The 19,783-nt window shown below is 57.3% G+C and overlaps 1 protein-coding gene across 10 annotated transcripts in view; it reads right to left on the reverse strand.

The window, feature by feature from the left end:
* PLEC (plectin) overlaps nt 1-19,783 on the reverse strand; it is a 59,838-nt gene that overhangs the window by 34,667 nt on the left and 5,388 nt on the right. For 2 of the 10 annotated variants that reach the window (XM_060116461.1, XM_060116460.1), the window contains exon 1: nt 37-797. The exons of the other annotated variants lie outside the window; for them this stretch is intronic. In XM_060116461.1, the coding sequence (XP_059972444.1) occupies nt 37-574 (538 nt within the window). In that variant the 5' untranslated portion in view covers nt 575-797. Of the gene's footprint in view, nt 1-36; nt 798-19,783 lie in introns of those variants that run through there. 10 annotated transcript variants of the gene reach the window in all.

Below are 19,783 nucleotides of genomic sequence, written 5' to 3' on the forward strand. Positions count from 1 at the left end.
CTCCCATCCCCCACCCTGGGGCCAGGACACAGCTACCTGCGGCTGGGGCAGGCTCCGGGCCAGGCCTCGCCAGGGTCCCTGGGGTGGCGGCGGGCACCACAGGGGGCTCAGGTGCCCCCTCCTCAGGCTCCTTCCGACGGTAGACCCACCGCTCCTCACGGGTAGGGTCCTCGGCTGGCAGCGGCCCCCGCTTGGGCGGGCAGCCCAGGGGACCCTGCACGGCCTGCACGTGGGGGGTGCGGCGGGCAGGCATCACCATGGCGACAGGGCGGCGCACCCGCTGCAAAGAGGCGGGCACGATCTCCGGCGGCAGGTGCAGGTACTGGCGCAGGTGGGCAATGCCCTCGTTGGTGAGGTACCAGTAAAAGTGGCGCCAGGCGAAGGTCTCCCGCACCAGGCCCCGCGCCCGCAGGGAGGCCATAGCGCGCGTGACCTGCAGGTTGGTGACACCGGGCACGTGGGGATGCAGGCTGCGGGGCCGCCGGTCCTTCTTGGCCACCATCACACCCTCGCGGAAGAGCACCTCGTAAATGGTCCGCAGCTGGTCCAGCGGCATGAGCATGCCGGCCACCATGGCTGCCGGAGCCGGTGAGCCGAGGGCGCTGGCGAGTCAAGGGCGGCGGGCGGGGCACAGGGAGGAGGTCCAGGAGACGCCCTCGGCACAAGGTGCAACCGGGGCCCGAGGGGCAGGCAGGCCGTGGCGCTGAGCTCGAGGGCGCGGGCTCCGGGCTTGTGGCTCGCGGCGCCTGGCTCTCTGGCTCTGTGCGATTCCTGCCGGCACTGCGGCCTGCCCACCGCTTGCGCGAGCCTCCCGCCTGCCCGCCCTTCAGGACGCCCAGGCCGGCCCCCTCTGACTCAGCAGCAAGGGCGGCCCCTCCCACCCTCAGCTAACAGGGCCCCTCGCGAGTGGGGGGCACCTCGCAGCAGCGGCCATCCCCAAGGCAGGCCCCCTCCCCTCCCAGGCCCGCGGCTCCACGTCAGAAATTACATCAGTTTCTAAACACTTCCTTCAGGGTTCCTAAGATTAGGGGGAGGGTGGACGGGAGTGGCTGTGGACCCAGAATCTAAAAGGCTAGCAGAAGGGAAGCGGGAGCCGAGAGGGCAGGAGGGTCCTCAGGCCCAGGACCCAACTCAGGGTTGTGGTCTCGGAGCCTCAGGGATTCACAAGGGCCTGAAGATGAGGGCTGGGCCGTCTGGGCAGGGCGTCCTCTAGGTCTAAGGGAGGAGAGCTGAGGTCTTGGGGGGACTGACTCAAGGGCTGAGGGAAGAGCTGCGGTCTTGGGGGGGCAGAGGTCTGAGGGGAATGGCAGGGGCAGCTGCTGCTGCACATGGACAGGCTGCAGGCACCACTGGCTGCTGTCCATCAAGCAGGCAAAGGGACAGAGCCCCCAGCTCCAAATGTCAGACCCAGACAGCGGCCACCCTCTTTAACACTCGCCATGCCAGGCCAGATCAAGGGCGGGCCAGGAACAGGGAGTCGGCTGAGAGTCCAAGCACTGTGCGCAGTGCACAGGGTAGGGGCTCTGAGTGGCCTCCATCCACCACGGCCCCAGGCCAGCTGTTGGAGGCCAGAAGCTCTCAGCTGCCACAGGGACCCAAAGCCACCCGCAGCCCAGAGCCCCTGCCGCCAGGAGACACCCCACCCTGGGCAGCCTGAGTGCCTCCTTTGAGCCAGCTGGACAGATGAGGGGAGAGTAGCACCAGGCTAGAAGAGGGTCGGGGGCCCCAGTGAAAGGGGGACCAGCAGCGGGGGGCAGGAAGGGGCTGTGTGCTCCACGCGAACACCCTGCAGCTTGGCCCGGCCACGCCCAGCGGTCACCCCTAGGCCCTCAGAGCTGAGGCTCCAGCCACGGACATCCCGCGCCTCCCCATTCCACCCAACGCCCCGCTCTCCCACTGGGCGCTACACCACTCACACCTGGACCCACGCTTTCTCCCCTCCCCCAAGCGGACACACCCATTCCCAGCACTGCTAACTCGGGTACTGTTTATAAATAGGGCGGAAGGGGGGGGATCCCGAGGTGGGAGGCTCGGGCGGGCAGGCAGCCAACAGGCGGCGCGTGGGGCGGGTTTATGAGGCCGTTGCCATGGCAGCGCAGAGCCGGGGAGAGACACACACACACACACACACACACACACACACACACACACACACACACACACACACACACACACACACACACACACACACACACACACACACACACACACACACACACACACACACACACACACACGAGTTGTGGCAGAGGAAACTGCAGGCACAGCCAACTGTTCCCACAGCCCGGCCCGCCAGCTCTGCGGCGCCGCTCTCCCTCCGCCGGCGGGAAGGGGGCCAGCCCCGCGGGACACCGGCCGGGGAGGGCGGGGCGCCGGCTCGGGGAGGACGCCCAGCAGGCGCTGGAGTAGGCAACAGCCACGCCCCCTCAGCCTATTGGCGCCTGCGGACCCTGCCGGGCACCAGGGCTGTGGCTTCGGGAACCAACACCAGCTGTGGTTTCAGGCCAGCACTCAGGCCAGTGGCCCGGCCCGGCCCTGTGCCCACGGAAGACCCACTCCTGGCCTGACCCTCAGCCCTCCCCCGGACCTCCTGCGCTCCCCCTGCCCCACCCCATCTCCCGCGCACTCCCCTGCCCAACCCACAGCCCCACTCTGACCTCCTCTCCCTCCTAACCACCCCATACGTCCACCGCACATTTCCCTGGTTTGATTCCCCGACCTAATCGACCTAATTCCCCAACCCCCAAGCCTCCTACCAAACCGACCCCACAGCATGCCCCCCTCCCAAAATGATTCCAAGCCACACCCAAGGCCCCCAGACCTAAGGTCTCTCCTCCTCCCACACAGACTTGCACGGGTCTTTGGCCGAGCCCCTCAGCCCCGTCACAACCCACGCCATCCCCGCAGGAGAGGGCAACAGTTTGGGACGCTGAAGAAAGGAGGGGGCGGGGCACGAAGGGGAATCCCCCTCCCTCCCACCAGCCCCGCCCTCGGGGGTTGAGGGGAGGAGCAGGCAGGAGCCTGGAACGTCCCGGTCTGGCCCGCGGTGCCGGCCTCGGCACGCCTCCCTCTACCCCATCCCCCAACCCCCGCGCCCCCCAGGGCTGGGAGAACACCCCTTTCTGCCCTGCCCCCACGCTGCGGGAACCGCAGCCGCAGTTGCTGATTCAGCACAGGAAGGACCGGGGCGGACAGACAGGGCGGCCCCCTCCACCCCACTCCAGGCCCCTCCGGATCTCCAGGGCAACCAGTCGGGGTCCTTGGGCAGCCCCCAGCACCCCCCCCCTTATTCCGGAACAAAGAACCGCAGTATGGACTTGCCCGGGGCCAGCCCGCCTGGCGCCTCCCCCTCCAGTGATCGATCCCCGAGGCCCTCCTGTCCCCTTCGACGCTGGGGGGCAGGCCGACAAGCGGGGCGGGGATTCGGCAGAGTTAGGGAGGAGAGAAAGTGTGGATCCGAGAGGTGGCGGAGGCCGGCTCCCACCTCCGCCCCGCCCCCGCCGCCGCAGTAGCCCGCCCCGCCCCCGACACTCGCTGCAAGGTTGCAGGGCTGCAGGGCTGCGGGGCTGCGGCTGGAGTCACCCCCGCCAGCTCCAGGCGGACCTCGCACCAGGTGGAGGCCCGGCAGGACACGGACATGGGGTCTCCTGCGGCTCCGGCTCCCCACCCACAAAGCTGCCCCCCAAGGCGGCAGACCCCGACCGCTGCCCTGTGGGGGCTGCACCCAGCCAGAGGTCACTGCCTGGTCCACACTCCCCACCCCCCGGCTCGGTCCCCATTCCCGGCCCGCACCTTTGAGGGAGCTGATCTCATGCTGGATGGCTCTCGAGGGGTCCATGTCTCCGCCGGGGCTGAGGGCGGCGCGGGCCGCCACGCAGAGTCCAGCCCCGCACTGCACTGCCCAGGCCAGAGCCGCAGCCTGGGGGAGGAGCCGGGAGGCGCGGGGCGGGCCTTGCCAGCCGGGGCGGAGCCTCAACTAATCAATGCGCAGTGCAAGGCCAGCCGGAGCTTGCTCCCGTCTACACCGCCCCCACCCTTCCAGACCCATGCTCCCGGTCACCTGACCCAGGTAACTCCAGCCGGACTGCCAGGCCATCAGGCTGGATCCAGGCGTGCTTGGACGGCCCACGCCACCCCCCAGTCCCCGGTCCTCCGCTGCTGGCCACCCTCAGAGTGCCCTCCTAGCCGCTCCTGCACGTGGCTTTCCTGGCCTCGAAGTCATGGCCACTCACTCCCTGCAGGAGACACCCACCGGTCTGGACCTCCTGGCGAACTCCCCAGCCAGCACCCTGGGTGAGGAGAGAAGGTAGATCCTACCGGGGCAGAGGCTGGAGGCTCCTTCATCACCACCATTCACTCCCCCCCGCCCTTCCATGCCCTCTGCCTTCTCCCCTCAGCTGGGGGCCCTCCTCCACCCACATGCACCTCTGGGTCACCTCACCCGGTCCTGTGACACTCTGACTCCCAAGGTGACACATTCAGCCTCTGCCTCTCCAACTCAGCAAAGACCCACAAAGCTTGTCTTGGGAAGTTCCTGTCTTCCCGGCTCTGCGGATGTACCACCATCTACCACCCAGCAGCTCAGGCCAACCTCCTAGGGTCCTCACCCCTATGGGTCAGCCCCACAGGTCCTGGTGGCTCCACCTTCCAGTCTGTCCACCTGCCACCAGCTGTCCGGCTCAGCAGTCTGCTTGCACCACCACCCTATGGCTGACAGGATCAGCCTCCTGGACACTGGCTGGCACTGCCTGCCCCCTGGGGAGAATGACAGCGCTGGCACTGCGGGGGTGGGTCAGCTCCGCCCCCCACGGTGCCCCCCACGGTGCCCCCCCACGGTGCCCCTCACGGCGCCCCCTCACGGCGCCCCCCCACGGTGCCCCCCTCACGGTGCCCCCCCCACGGTCCCCCCTCACGGTGCCCCCCCACGGAGCCCCCCACGGTGCCCCCCCCACGGAGCCCCCCACGGTGCCCCCCCACGGTGCCCCCCTCACGGTGCCCCCCTCACGGCGCCCCCCCCCACGGTGCCCCCCACGGTCCCCCCTCACGGTCCCCCACACGGCGCCCCCACGGTGCCCCCCACGGTGCCCCCTCACGGTGCCCCCCACGGTGCCCCCCCACGGTGCCCCCTCACGGTGCCCCCCCCACGGTGCCCCCCACGGTGCCCCCTCACGGTGCCCCCTCACGGTGCCCCCCTCACGGTGCCCCCCTCACGGTGCCGCAGGAAGCTGTAAACAAACGCGCAAGCCTTGCCCACACCTCGGGCGTGGGCACACATGCGCGGGCGGCTTCAGTGTAAGCCGCAGGATTGGGCCCTCCTGCCCCACCCTGGTCCTCTGTGCTGGGCTGTGGGGGACAGACACAGCCTCAGTCTCCTGCCAGGCCCACATCCAGATTCTTCCTCCATCCTCACCCCCAGGCCCCTCCTGGCCCCTTGGGGCCCACACCTTGCCCAGCCAGGCCACTGCCTTTAGGCGACCACTCTTCCTGCGGGCAGGCCCACCGTGCGTCGGGTCAGGACTGAGGGGAGCGCGTGATGATGGCAGAGCTGTGAAGCCGGCGGTGCCCGCAGGTACTGGCTGATGAGAGAAGAAGCGGGTGTGGCCCTGGACTGGCTCAAGGCCTGACGTTCTAGGGTCCCCCACCACCCCATCCCTGCCCCCTCAGGACTCAGCCAGTCCGGGGCACAGGCAGGTCTCAGGAAAAAACAGCAGCAGACCTGGGGTAAACAGGAATACGAGAAATTAATAGAGGATTTTGTGATTCCTTACACCTAAATTCCTATTCCTTTTTTATTAGCCACGTCCAGATGAACCTAAATCCAAACTGTAACTGAAGAGTACTTCCTAACTAAATCTCAAATGAAACTGATAGATACTTAAACAGAACTAAAAACTGTAGGAAAACTCACCCACACACAAAATTAGTGCTGGTTCTAGTTTTAAAACTGCGTGTAATTGAGAGTTCCCTGGCAGTCCAGTGATTAGGACTCAGCGCTTTCACTGCTGTGGGCCAGGGTTCAATCCCTGGTTGGGGAACCAAGATCCTACAAGCCACACGGCATGGCCAAAAAAACAAAAAAACTGCGTACAATTGAATTTTATAAGATTATAATTTGAAGCTACTGAAAAGATGAGGGCAGAAAGCAAGTAATGGGGTAACACAAGGATCAGGCGCAATTAGGTGGCTTTTCCTAACTGTTCAGAACCATGGGGACAGAGAAGGCATGTCCCAGGCCCTTAACTGCCCCCTCATGTCACGCTGCCCACCCGAGAGTGGCCACTGCAGTCACCTACAGCCACTTGCAAACAAGGGCTCGCAGAGAAGGGGTGGCAGCCAGAAGGCCCAGTGCAGAGGCCTGCGGCCTGCCCCTGCCCAGTCCGCCCCAAACGGCAGCCACGTGGTGTGGCCTGGGAAGCGGGCTGTGGCCATGGCCCCTGGATAGAGTCCATGGGACACACTGAGCCCATTCCTTGGTTTCTTCCCAGAGGAAGGGGCAGCGAAGGTGGGGCCGTGGAAAGATAGGCTGCAGCGAGCCAGCAAAGGAGGCGGACGCACAGACGAAGGCCCCAGGACAAGAGAAGAGGCGTCTGGCCAACCCCAGAGAACGTCTGCGTGGAGGGCGCCTGGACACAGAGCTGTAGGCGGGGTTCCCCTGGGCCAGGGAGGCCCCTCGGACTGCGGCTGGCAAGGGCCTGGGGGCAAGAGATGGGGGAAGCGTGGCTCTGGTGGGTGAGATGCAATGGGCCTGGCCCTCCCGACGGTCCTCAGCTTTCACGGTCTCGCTGCCCAGGAGATCTAGTCCCAGGGTCCTCAAGAAAGCAGGCTGTCTGACCTGGCACGGCTTCCCCACGCCCAGCCGGGGTCCTGTCAGGTTGCCTGCACCAGGGACTCGCATCATGCGCAAGGCCGAACGCTCCTGAAGCTTTACTGCAAATTCCAGGAGGCAGCTTACACCCCTGCGGTTCCTGCAACCCAAGCTGAGGCCCTACGCCACAGCCAGGCCCCCTCCTTCCCAGCCCCTCTATCTGGGACAAAGCATCCCCTCCTCACAAGCCTCCTGAGACCCTGGCAGGTGTAGCGCCAGGCCACACCCCCTGCCATTCAGACCACCCCACTGCTCCCAAGGCCCGGTCTGCCTTCCAGTCCGCGTTCCTCACCAGGGCTCCCCAGCTTCACGCCTGTGCCCAGCCCTGGGCAGCCTGCCCTACCGGGGCTCACTAGTGACCGGTGGGCAGGTGATCCTGTGCAGGGGTGACATGTGACAGCTGTCGGCCCTGCCGGCAGACACCTTCCACACAGGGTCCCCCATAATCACCCAGTGAGACCCTGCTACAGACTGTGCCTGTTCCCTGCAGTGGGAACAGGGGGCCATCTCACCTGCACTACCAGGCCTCACCCCACAGCCATCACCTGGCATTGGCCCTGACCTGGGGAAGCTACCAGGCTGGGCAGGAGGAGAACGCTCCTCCACGTGGGCAGCCACTGGGTGACGAAGGCGGGAGCTCAGCTAGACCAGCCACCCTGTGCGGCTCCACCCCGCAAGGCCAGGTCCACAGCACTGCGGTGGGTGCCGCCAGGGCCCCAGGGGTCCTGGTGATGGCCCAGGAGGCATAGAGGGTCCCCATTTGGGCCCCATCCAGCTCTCTCTCCCTGTAGCCCAGTTCAAAAACTGCACCATTACCAGGTGTCCGCCAGAGACCTCGGGCAGGGATGCTGGGTCCCACCCCCATGTTCCATCCATCAGGAGGTCCCATCATTCTGCCCCCCCGCATCTCTCTCAAACCTGTCCTCTTCCCACTGTCTCCACCGCCACCCTCCTCCCCTTGGAGACAGCCCGGGCCTCCTCGCTGCCCTCCACCTCCAGGCACTCAGCGGCCACAGCCCCGCTGCCACACCTGCTCCATCTCAGGGCTACAGAGAGGCTGCCGATCCTGTCCTGTCCTGTGTCGTCCTGCTGCACAGACCCCTCTGCGGTTTCCTCCAGCAGGGACAGTGGGGACAGTGCTCTCACACAGGGACGCCTGTCTCAGCACCCCTGCACCCCAGGCCTGGTCAGAGGCGTCCACGCAGGGAAACCAAGCAGTGGATGCTTGCAGTTCAAGGATGAGGTACTTCCCAGGAATGTTATTAATAGAGGTTTACTTCATTAATAGATTGAAGGAGAAAACCTGTATATTGATCTCAAAACTTCTGATAACTCATTTGATAAAAACTCACCAATATTTCTGATTTTTACAAAGTGACCCAGTAAACTGGGAAAGGAGGTCCAGGCACCCTCAGTATCTGAGGGGGATTGATTCCAGGACCCCAGCCAACACCAAAATCCTCGGATGCTCAAGTCCCTTATAAAAACTGGAGTAGGGCTTCCCTGGTGGCGCAGTGGTTGAAAGTCTGCCTGCCGATGCAGGGGACACGGGTTCGTGCCCCGGTCCGGGAAGATCCCACATGCCGTGGAGTGGCTGGGCCCATAAGCCATGGCCGCTGAGCCTGCGCGTCCGGAGCCTGTGCTCCGCAACGGGAGAGGCCACAACAGTGTGAGGCCCGCGTATCGCAAAAAAAAAAAACTGGAGTAGTATTTGCGTATAACCTAATACAGTGCAAATGCTATGTAAATAGTTGTAAACACAGTGCAGGGACTTCCCTGGTGGTGCAGTGAATCCACCTGCCAATGCAGGGGACACGGGTTCAAGCCCTGGTCCGGGGAGATCCCACATGCCACGGAGCAACGAAGCCCATGCGCCACAACTACTGAGCCTGCATGCCACAACTACTGAAGCCCACGCACCTAGAGCCCGTGCTCTGCAACGAGAAGCCACCGCAATGAGAAACCTGTGCACCACAACGAAGAATAGCGCCCTCTCACCGCAACTAGAGAAAGCCCGCGCAGCAACAAAGACACAACGCAGCCAAAAATAAATAAATAAATTTATTTTAAAAAATACAGTGTAAATGTAAATAGCTGTCTTTGAGCACCCACAGCAAATTCAAGTTTCGCTTTTTGGAACTTTCTGGAATCCCCCCCCCATAGTACTTCTGTTTTTAAAAAACATTTATTTATTTATTTACTTGGCTGCACCGGGTCTTAGTTGCAGCACGCGGAATCTAGTTCCCTGACCAGGGATCGAACCCTGGCCCCCTACATTGGGAGCACAGAATCTTAACCGCTGGACCAGCACGGAAGTCCCACCCCAAGAGTACTTTTGATCTATTACTTAAATCCCCAGTTGCAGAACCGTGGATGGGGAGGGCTGGCTGTATACTGTTAACATGAGAACAGACGTCCCTCCAAATCTGAGCGGCCACCGCACCGCGCCAGGGGCCTCGCCGGTAGGACTTACTGGGAGCAGGAGCAGCAGGGCTGTAGGCTCAGCATGGTGGCCGGGACACCCCCAAAGCCACGCCCACAGGCGGCCAGGGCAAGCCTCCGGGCTCAGCTGCGGGCGAGGCTGACCCAGGGCATGTGAGGGGAAAGAACCTAGGCTCCGGATGCAAGCACTGACAAGCGTTCAGAGTCCGCACCTCCTCGGCACCTAAACCAGTGCCTCTGACCACCTACCAGAGCCAACAAAGGTGCTCACTAGAGTGGCCGGCTTTCGGCACCCTTCTAAAGACCCAAGAGATTTCTTACAGGCCAATAATAATGAGCTGGAAAAAGAGGGTGGGAAAAACCTTCATTCACAGTGCAGGATAGAAACTACTCCGGAACAAGCTAAATAAAAATCAGTCAGAACTTAACTTCAGAAAGCCCCACAAGCACAAAGCAAGAACCAGACCCATGGAGAGACTCACATGCCCAATGCAGAGGTCCGACCTCGCAGGACCACTGTGCCCCGAGCTAGAACTGCGCTTCTGACCCACCCCCACACCCCACCGCTGGCCCCGCCAGCCCTGCCAGCCCTGCGCCGACTCTTTTTTTTGAAATTAATTAATTAATTAATTAATTATTGGCTGCATTGGGTCTTCGTTGCTGTGCGCAGGCTTTCTCTAGTTGCGGCAAGCGGGGGCTACTCTTGGTTGCGGTGCACGGGCTTCTCATTGCGGTGGCTTCTCTTGTTGCGGAGCACGGGCTCTAGGCGCACGGGTTCAGTAGTTGTGGCGTGCGGGCTTCAGTAGTTGTGGCGCGTGGGCCTAGTTGCTCCGTGGCATGTGGGATCTTCGCGGACCAGAGCTTGAGCCTGTGCTCCCTGCGTTGGCAGGTGGATTCTTAACCACTGCGCCACCAGGGAAGTCCTGCCGCACCGACTCTTAATAATTGCCTCCTTCAGACACTCACATGATTTTCTATCAGATCAGCGAGATTCTGTTGTCTGTTTGAAACCCTGTCACTGGGTGCTGGGCAGGTGTAGGGAGCGAGCCCTTTCGGGCGCTGCTGTAATACCTAGCAAACACCTTACGAACTTTTAAAAAATATTGTGTTTGAATAGGAACTATTCCCTGGATGCAAACATGGGCCACACAGGGAAAAGTCTCCCCAGAGACTGGCCCCTCTCCACCCCACACACAGTGTGGAAATCACTTTCAGGATCGGCTTCCTCTTTATCCCTCGAAATTTCTTTATGTGGAAAGTCACGTAAATACAAACATGATTTTTGGTTTTCCCCCTTTTAACACAAAAAGTGACACCTCGGGACTTCCCTGGTGGCACAGTGGTTAAGAATCCGCCTGCCAATGCAGGGAGCACGGGTTTGAGCCTTGATCCGGGAAGATCCCACATGCCGCAGAGCAGCTATGCCCGTGTGTCAGAACTACTGAAGCCCGTGCGTCTAGAGCCCGTGCTCCGCGACAAGAGAAGCCACTGCAATGAGAAGCCCTTGCACAGCAACAAAGAGTGGCCCCAACTAGAGAAAGCCCGATCACAGCAACAAAGACCCAATGCAGCCAAAAATAAATAAATGAATAAATAATTAATTTTAAAAAAAAGTGACACCTCGCCTGCACCATCTGACCCCACACCTGGGAGGTCTCCCGCTGCACCCCTGCAACCGCCCTCCCTCAGGGCACTGGCTGCCATCCTTGGCTCTCACACACACACTGTGTTCTTATTAGGCCTGATAGACATTTTCATTGGCCTGGTTTCCACTGGTTCACTAATGCAATCCAGAAATTCTGGGTTTCTGGATTTTTACCAATCTGATAGGTGAAAACACGGCACCCTGGTGTAGCTAGAGCTTAAATTTTGCATACTACTTGACCCAGAAATTCTATTTCTAACAATAGCCATAGACACACAGTGATCCAGCCACAAAGTTCTTCTATGTAGCAGTTTACAATACCAAAAAACCCCACAAAACTAAACAAAACTAAACCTAATGTTCCATGGGAAGAGATTAAATAGGATATGATTACCATATAAAAGAATATTATATTATAAATTAATGTCATAGAAAGATGTATTTGTTTTAACATTAAGTAAAAAGAAGTTACACGTGCCTAAAATACTTCATAATATTAGATTATAAAGTTATAAATAAATTAAATTATACTATAAAATACTGTGCACATTTTTTTAAAACAAGCATAGGGACTTCCCTGGTGGTACAGTGGTTAAGACTCCATGCTCCCAATGCAGGGGGCTAGGGTTCAATCCCTGGTCAGGGAACTAGATCCCACATGCATGCCGCAACTAAGAGTTCACATGCCACAACTAAGGAGCCTGAGTGCCACAACTAAGGAGCTGGCAAGCCGCAACTATGGTCGGTGAGCCACAACTAAGGAGCCCTCCTGCTGCAACTAAGAAGCTCTCAAGCTACAACCAAAGAGCTGGCAAGCTGCAACTAAGGAGCCGGTGAGCCACAACTAAGGAGCCCACATGCCACAACTAAGGAGCCCACCTGCCGCAACTAAGACCCAGTGCATCCTAAATAAATATTTTTAAAAATTTTTTTTAAAAATAAAACAACACGCATAAAACAAAAAGATGTGGAGGTTTTACAAAACACCAATCAACCACTGCAGGGCAGCTTGAGGGGAAAGCACTGAACGGTAGCCCCTGGAAGATATGTTCACATCTAAATCCCTGGGACCCGTGACTGTGGCCTTATTGGGAAATAGGGTCTTTGCAGATGTGATTAAGTTAAGGATGTCGCGATGAGATCACCCTGGATTATCTGGGTGGGACCTAAAACTAATGACAAGTGTCCTTATAAGAGACAGAAGAGAGATACACAGGAGAAGCCACGTGACGATGGGGCAGAGACTGGAACGGCGCAGCCGCAAACCGAGGAACACCGACAGCCACCAGGAGCTGGAAGGGGCAGGAAGGGTCTCCTCTAGAGCCGTCACAGAAACTGCGGCCACGCCAACACCTTGACTTTGGCCTTCTGGCCTCCAGAAGTATGAGAGAATACACTTCTGTTGTTTTAGACCACCTGTTTGTGGTCATTTGTTACGGCAGACACAGGAAACTAACGAAGAGATTTTTACCAGGAGTGACAAATATTTAAAAGCATGGCACTGGTTTTGGAATTGGGTAACGGACAGAGGCTGGAGAATTTTGAGAAGCATGATAGCAAAAGCCTAGATGGCCTTGAATAGGCTGTTGGAAGAAATATGGATGTTAAAGATGCTGCTGGTGATGACTTAGAAGGAAATGAGGCACATATCGCCAGAAGCTGGAGGAAAGGTGATCCCGATTAAACAGTGCAAAAAATGTGGCTGAACTGTGTTCCACTGTTGGGTGGAAGGCAGAACTTATAAGTGATGAACTTGGATCTTTAGCTGAGGAGATTTCAAAGCAAAGTGTGGAAGGTGTGACCTGGTTTTAACCTGTTCCTTACGGTAAAGTGCAGGAGGAAAGACGTAAACTGTGGAAGGAACTGTTAAGCAAAAAAAGAACCAGCACTGGTGATTGGGAAACTCACGGCCTGTTCAGATTGCAGAAGATGCTAATGTGGGGAGACTCACCGTTAGGAAAGACAAGGATGCAACTGGACAATCTTCATCGGAAGAGATTTGATCTCTGCCTCACAGATGCATTCAAGCCTCACAGCACAAGCTGGGGATAGAGAGGGTCATCCAGGAAAGCTCTGTGCAGAAGCCTCTAACCTGATGGCATGGATCCCTGTGTCATACATGGGAGACCCACAAGGTGTATAAGAATGTTGTATCAGCAGAAACACTGCCAGCTTGGATGCAAGAGGATAGAGATAGGATGAAAGGAAGGAAAGCTGTTGGAATTCTGGGATACTACAGGCAGGAAATGGGGTGACAGAGCTACTCAGCTTCAAACATATGCTGCCCGGCAAGAAAAAGGAAAAATGACTCCAAGGGCAGAGCCTTGGGCCCAGAGGGTGGAGCCATGGGCACAGAGGCAGAGGCCGGCAGAGCTGAAGGTGTACAGAGCAAAGCATCAAGCCACAGAGGAGTATTCTCAGGCCTTCAAACCTATTGAACTTGCCCTGCTGGATTTCAAACTTGCTTGGGACCCCTTTATTCTTTTCTCTTTCTCCCTTTGAGAAAGGGGATGTCTACCCTATGCCTGTCCCACCATTGTATTTTGGAAGTATACAACATGCGTTCTAGTTTCACAGGTCCACAAATGGAAAGCAATTTTGCCCCAGGGTGGACCATACCCAGAACCTTACCTATACCTGAGTTAAAGAATTTAGATGAGACTGGGCTTTTGAGCTGATGAGAGTTTGGACTGAGGGTTGCTGCTGTAAGACTTTTGGGGATGCTGGGCTGGGGCAAATGCACGTTGCATGTGACAGACATGAATTTTAGGAGGCCAGAGGGCAGACTGCAGTGGGCTGAATGGTGGCTCTGAAAATACATGTCTACCTCCAAATCCCTAGAACCCGGGAAAGTTACCTCTTTTGGAAACAGGGTCTTTGTAGTTGTAACTTAGTGAAGAACCTTGAGATGAGATCATCCTGGACTATGAGGAAGGCTCTAAAATGCAATCGGAAGTGTCCTCACAAGAGACAGAAGAGAAGACGCAGGGGAGAGGCGTGTTGAAGATGGAGGCCTATTCTGCAGTGATGCAGCCGCAAACCAAGGAACCCGACAGCCACGGGAAGCTGGGAGGGGCAGGGCGGAATCTGCCCTAAAGCCTCGGCCCTGCTGACACCTTGATTTTAGACTTCTGGCTCCTAAACTGTGAGAGAATACATTTCTACTGTTTTAAGCCACCCAGAGTGTGGCAAGTGGGGGCTATTTGTATTCTGAAAACATCCATGAGATCCTGTGGTAATAAGAACAGTGAAGCGCTTAACCCTGTGCCTGTTCTATAAGCTTCCCATGTGGCCATTCATTTAATAAGAAAGGAGAAGAAAGGTACATTTCAAAAGTTCAAAATACACACTCAATTGAAAGACAAAAAAAGACCTGAATAAAGATCATAAAAGCCATCCACCCAGCCAGAGATACCTGATGCAGACACCTCTTTCTGGCTTGCTGCCAATGGCCTCACGCCTGCATCCTCCAGTCTTGTACCCCCAGCTCCCCAACCATGCCTGCCATGGAGGGCCTCCCAAACCCCACTGTACCGGGCACCCGTGCAGCCCCCAGCCCACCTGACCCACCAGCCTGCCTGAGATCTCCCAGACTCCAGGCAGCCACACCGGACGTCCTCTAGGGCCTTCCTTTCCTGCAGCACTGACCCCGGACCTGCCCCCACCTCAGGAACCAGCGTGGGTAGCAGATGCCCCCCATCCTCTTCCTGACCTCAGGACAGCAGGAAAGGAAAGGTCCCTGCCAAGGGCTGACCACCCAGCTGGGAAGACCCTTCCGCAGCTAAACCATGACCCGAGCTCCCCCAGAGGAGGATGGGAGGAAGGGAGAGGGGAGGAAGCCCTGCAGGCTGTGCCCTGAGTCTTCCAAGTGGGCACCCGCCCACCTGAGAAGGGGTTCCTGACTCCCCCTCCACCCAGCCACCATCACCTTGGGCCACCACCAGATGACCCAGCCCATGGCCCCTCTTAGGTCCTAGACCTCATCACCCACAGCCTGTGCAGGCAGCCACAGCACCAGCTCTCCCAGCCCTGCATCTCCCTGTCCAGTGTGGGCCTGCTTCTGGCCACTGCCCTTGGCCCCATGCTGGGCAGCGGCGCCTGGCCCCCCACCTGCATCACCCCTCTCCAGCCTCATTGCATCTGTTCCCAAGGTGCCCAGATCCTGCCGCCAAGCCCCACCCTGCTGCCGGCTCCCCTCAGGTCTCACTGGGGAAACTGAGGCCAGGAGGCAACATCGCCCACATGTTCCCTCCCCCACGCCTTCCCATCCCCCACGCCTTCCCTCCCCCACGCCTTCCCATCCCCCACGCCTTCCCTCCCCCACGCCTTCCCTCCCCCACACCTGTAGAAGCCTCTATCCCTTCTGAACCACAGGGCCCTGCGTGGCAAGGGGCTGTCACGCCCACCCCCAGCACGTGCGGTTCGGCAAATGAGAGAGTCACACAGCACTCGGGCCACCCAGGCCCCCGCCAGCCAGGGTTCTGCCCAGGCTGCATTCTGCTGACAGCTCGGCCTCCGTGTCACTGCCCTGTCCTGGATGGCGGTCTCCCTCTCACACGCTGCTGGACCCCTCACCGTCTCCACCTCCCCTCTCACTTCCTATACACCCCTTGGCACCCCCAATCTGACCACGCCCCCAAACAGGTCTCCCTAAGGTCCCGATATCCCTTATGACCACGCCAGGCGCTCTAAGGGCAGCCAGCTCCTGGTTCATCGCTCCTTCCCTTTCACTGGGCTGCCTGGACCACCCCCTGGGGAAGGCTCCCCCTCTGCCCCAGGCTTCCCCCCAACCCCGACCGCGAGGGCCCCAAGCACAGTGCCCAGCCTGGTCCCCCCAGCAACTCGAGTCTTCACATGTTGCCCAGCTCAACGATCATCTCAGTTTATTTGCCCCCAAGCTAAGCTCCTGTTCTTCCACCGCCCCTGCTGCAGAGGCACCACTCCACACACACACCCCTGCTGCTCCCCACCCCAACCTCCACTCCCACTCTATGGCAGCCCAGTCTGGGGTCTGGGTTTCTGCAGGGGTCCAGCTCGGGGTCCACTTTCCCTCCCATTCACCTGCTCATTTTCAAACCACATTAACGAGGTTCAACAGGACACAGACCCTGCCCTCGGGAAGCTGGGTTAGGTGGGAGAGAAGATATTTAAAATCCTCTTTGTTGGGTTTCCCTGGTGGCACAGGGGTTAAGAATCCGCCTGCCAATGCAGGGAACACGGGTTCGAGCCCTGGTCTGGGAAGATCCCACACGCTGCGCAGCAACTAAGCCCGTGCGCCACTACTAAGCCTGCTCTCTAGAGCCCGCGCGCCACAACTACTGAGCCCATGTGCTGCAACTACTGAAGCCCGTGCGCCTAGAGCCCGCGCTCCACAACAAGAGAAGCCACCACAGTGAGAAGCCTGCGCACCACAATGAAGAGTAGTCCCCACTCACCGCAACTAGAGAAAGCCCACATGCAGCAATGAAGACCCAATGCAGCTATAAATAAATAAATTTATTTATTTAAAAAAATGTAACAAACTGAAAGAAAAATTAGAAACACTGATAACACACAAGGAAGTTAACAGTCATAATAAAGAACTCTTATAATTCAAAACAAAATACCTTACAGAGAAATGAACAATGCTTTTCAATACAAAGAGTGAATAACTATGAAATGATGATCACTTAGTCAAAGAATGCACATTAAAACAAATTAGAATTTTCTCATCAGTCAATTGGCAAGGGATTGGAACTAGTCTGCCTTGTATCCGCTGGCTCATCTACGCCAGAGAACAATTTAGAAATACAGTTATTTTTAATGATAAGCCCACATGTTCATGTAAAGGGACGAGATAAATAAGCGGAGATACTTCCATGCAATGGAACACTTAGTACCCATTAAAAAGCATGAGGGTGCCAAGACCATTCAATGGGGAAAGAATAGTCTTTTCAACAAATGGTGCAGGAACAACTGGGTATCCTCGTGCAAAAGAATAAAGTTGGGGTGATTATGTGGCCGTCCAGTGGTTAGGACTAAGCACTCTCACTGCTGGGGGTCCCGGGTTCGATCCCTGGTTGGGGAACTAAGACCCAGCAAGCCTCAAGGCACAGTTAAAAAAAAAAAAAAAGAATAAAGTTGGACCCCTACCTCACACCATACTCAAAAATTAATTCAAAATAGATCAAAGACCTAAATGTAAGAGCTAAAACTATAAAACTCTTGGAAGAAAATATTGCCATAAACCTTCATGACTTTGAAATAGGCAATAGTGCTTAGATAGGACACTAAAAGCACAAGCAACCAAGAAAAAAATAGGTAAACTGAACTCACCATGAAAATCTTTTGTGTTCCAAAGGACACCATCAAAAACATAAAAAGTCAACCCACAGAATCAGAAAATATTTTTGCAAATCATCTATCTGATAAGGGACTTATATCTAGAATACATGAAGAACACTTACAACTCAATAATAAAAACCCAATTTAAAAATGGACAAAGCCTCTGGAGAGACATTTCTGGAAAGAAGATATAGAAATAACCAATATGCAAAAAAGAGGCGCTCTACATCATTAGTCATCAGGAAACGCAAATCAGAATCAAGAGAGACCACTTCACACCCACTAGGACTAAACGTCTGTAATCAAAAAAGGAGATAATAAGTGCTGGTGAGGATGTGAAGAGATTGGAAGCTTCATACACTGCTCATGGGATCATAGAATGGTGTAGCTGCTGTGGAAAGCCACCTGACAGTTCTTCAAACAGTGAAATATAGAATTATCACATGTTCCAGCAATTCCACTCCTTGGTATATCTCCAAGAGAGATGAAAACACACATCCACACTAAAACTGGCACACAGTGTTCATAGCAGCACATTCATAATAGCCAAAAGGTGGAAACAACACAAATAGCCATCAACCCCTCCAGAGATAAACAAAATGTAGTTTATCCATACCATGGAATGTTACTCCATAAAAAGGAATGAAGAACCAGTACACACTGTGACACGGATAAAACATGAGGCTACGTGAAAGGAGCCAGACACAAAACTGTATGATTCCATTTATATGAAATATCCAATACAGGCAAATCCATAGAGACCTAAAGTAGATCAGTGTTTGCCAGGGGCTGGGGAATGTAAATGCTCCGAAATGGATTGTGCTGACCGTTTCACAAGTCTATTAATACACTAAAAACCACTGAATTCTTTCCCTCCCTCCCTCTCCTTCCCTCTCTTTCTCTCTCTCCCTCTCTCTCTCTCTCTCTCTCACACACACACACACACACACACACACACACACACACTATGGTCACCCCAGCCAGCGAGACTAGGGGCTCAACGTGACTTTCACCTTTTTTCTTCATATACTTCCACAGTGCTTGTTTGTTTGTTTTTAGCACATTCTGCTTTTTTTTTTTTTTAATATTTACTTCTTTATTTGCCTGCACTGGGTCTTAGATGAGGCATGTGGGGTCTCCAGTTGCGGCATGCGAACTCTTAGCTGCAGCATGTGGGATCTAGTTCCCTGACCAGGGATCGAACCTGGGCCCCCTGCACTGGGAGCGCAGAGTCCTAGCCACTGGACCGTCAGGGAAGTCCCAGAACATTTTGCTTTTGACCATAAACACAGACCAAAAGCCCTCTTCAAAGAGCCCCAAATAACTGCCAGCCTCCGATCCTACCAGTTGAGCTCTGGCCACCAAAGATGACACCCCATGCTCTCATCCACTCACCCATGCAAGCACCCTGCAAGTGCTGGCTGAGGGCCTGGGGCTGGTGCCAGGGACACAGATAACCAAGCTCAGAGTCCAGGATGGGAGACGGTGGGACACGTGGGGAGGATGTCAGGCGCAATGGCACCAGGCAGGCCCAGGGCCGGACAGGGAGGTGGGGGAACCCTTCCAGCTGAGTCTTAAAGAAAGCACGCGCCTGCCTCTCCAGTCCCACCTTCTCTAGACCAACACAGGCCTTCCAGGTGGGTGCCTCCTGCAGGCTCCCTACCCCAACCCTGCCTGGAGCACCTGCGCCCCCAAACCCCCACCCCACCAACATTCCTCCCCTCTGCCCTCCCCTCTCCACACCCGCTGCCCCTCCCTCAAGCCCTCCCCTCCCCACCCCCATCCACACTGACTGTGCTCCCAGCCCTGATGACACAACCTTGAAGTCCACACAAGCTGCCCAGACCCTCCCGGCCGGCGCTCCCCACGCCCTGCCCTGCACTTCGTGCCCTGTCCGCCTGGACAGGCCTTTGGCCCTGCGCGTAAAGAGCTGCCTCGGAAGCTTGGGGGGCTCCTTCCCCACACACCCTTCCCCCGCCCCCAGCCCTGCCCGTGCACCGGGACCACAGGCCCCCCTGGGCTCCCCCGGGCGGCCCCGCCTCCGTAACTGTGGCAGGCCAGGCTCTGGAGACCCCCGCCAGCCCACAGGGAGCTCTCCAACCACAGGCCCCGGCGGCCTCAGCCCCACAGGAATTTGTCCTGGAGTGAAGGCAGGGAGGACGGGGAGGGGCAAAGGGTTCAGGCAGACAGGAAGTGGAGATTGTTCTGGAAGGAGCAGGGCCCGGTGGGGAGGACTGGGGATTTCCGGAGGGAGAGCTGGGGAGTGACACCTCCACTGCTGTGGGGTGGGGGCATAAAGGTGAGGGGCGAAGAAGCTGGATTTTGGAGGCAGCTGGGCAAGTGTATCTCACGAGCGAGAGCAGGGCAAAGGTGGGGCTGGGGGCGAGTGCAGGTGCGGGGAAGAGGTCAGGAGGCAGAAGCCAGAGCCCCTCGTGGGCGCAGCGGTGGGCCAGGAGTGGGTGTGCAGAGCTGGGCAGGGGTCCCCAAAGGCAGAGCCTGCTAGTGCT

This window comes from Mesoplodon densirostris, chromosome 13, assembly GCF_025265405.1.
Source record: "Mesoplodon densirostris isolate mMesDen1 chromosome 13, mMesDen1 primary haplotype, whole genome shotgun sequence".
NCBI lineage: Eukaryota > Metazoa > Chordata > Mammalia > Artiodactyla > Ziphiidae > Mesoplodon > Mesoplodon densirostris.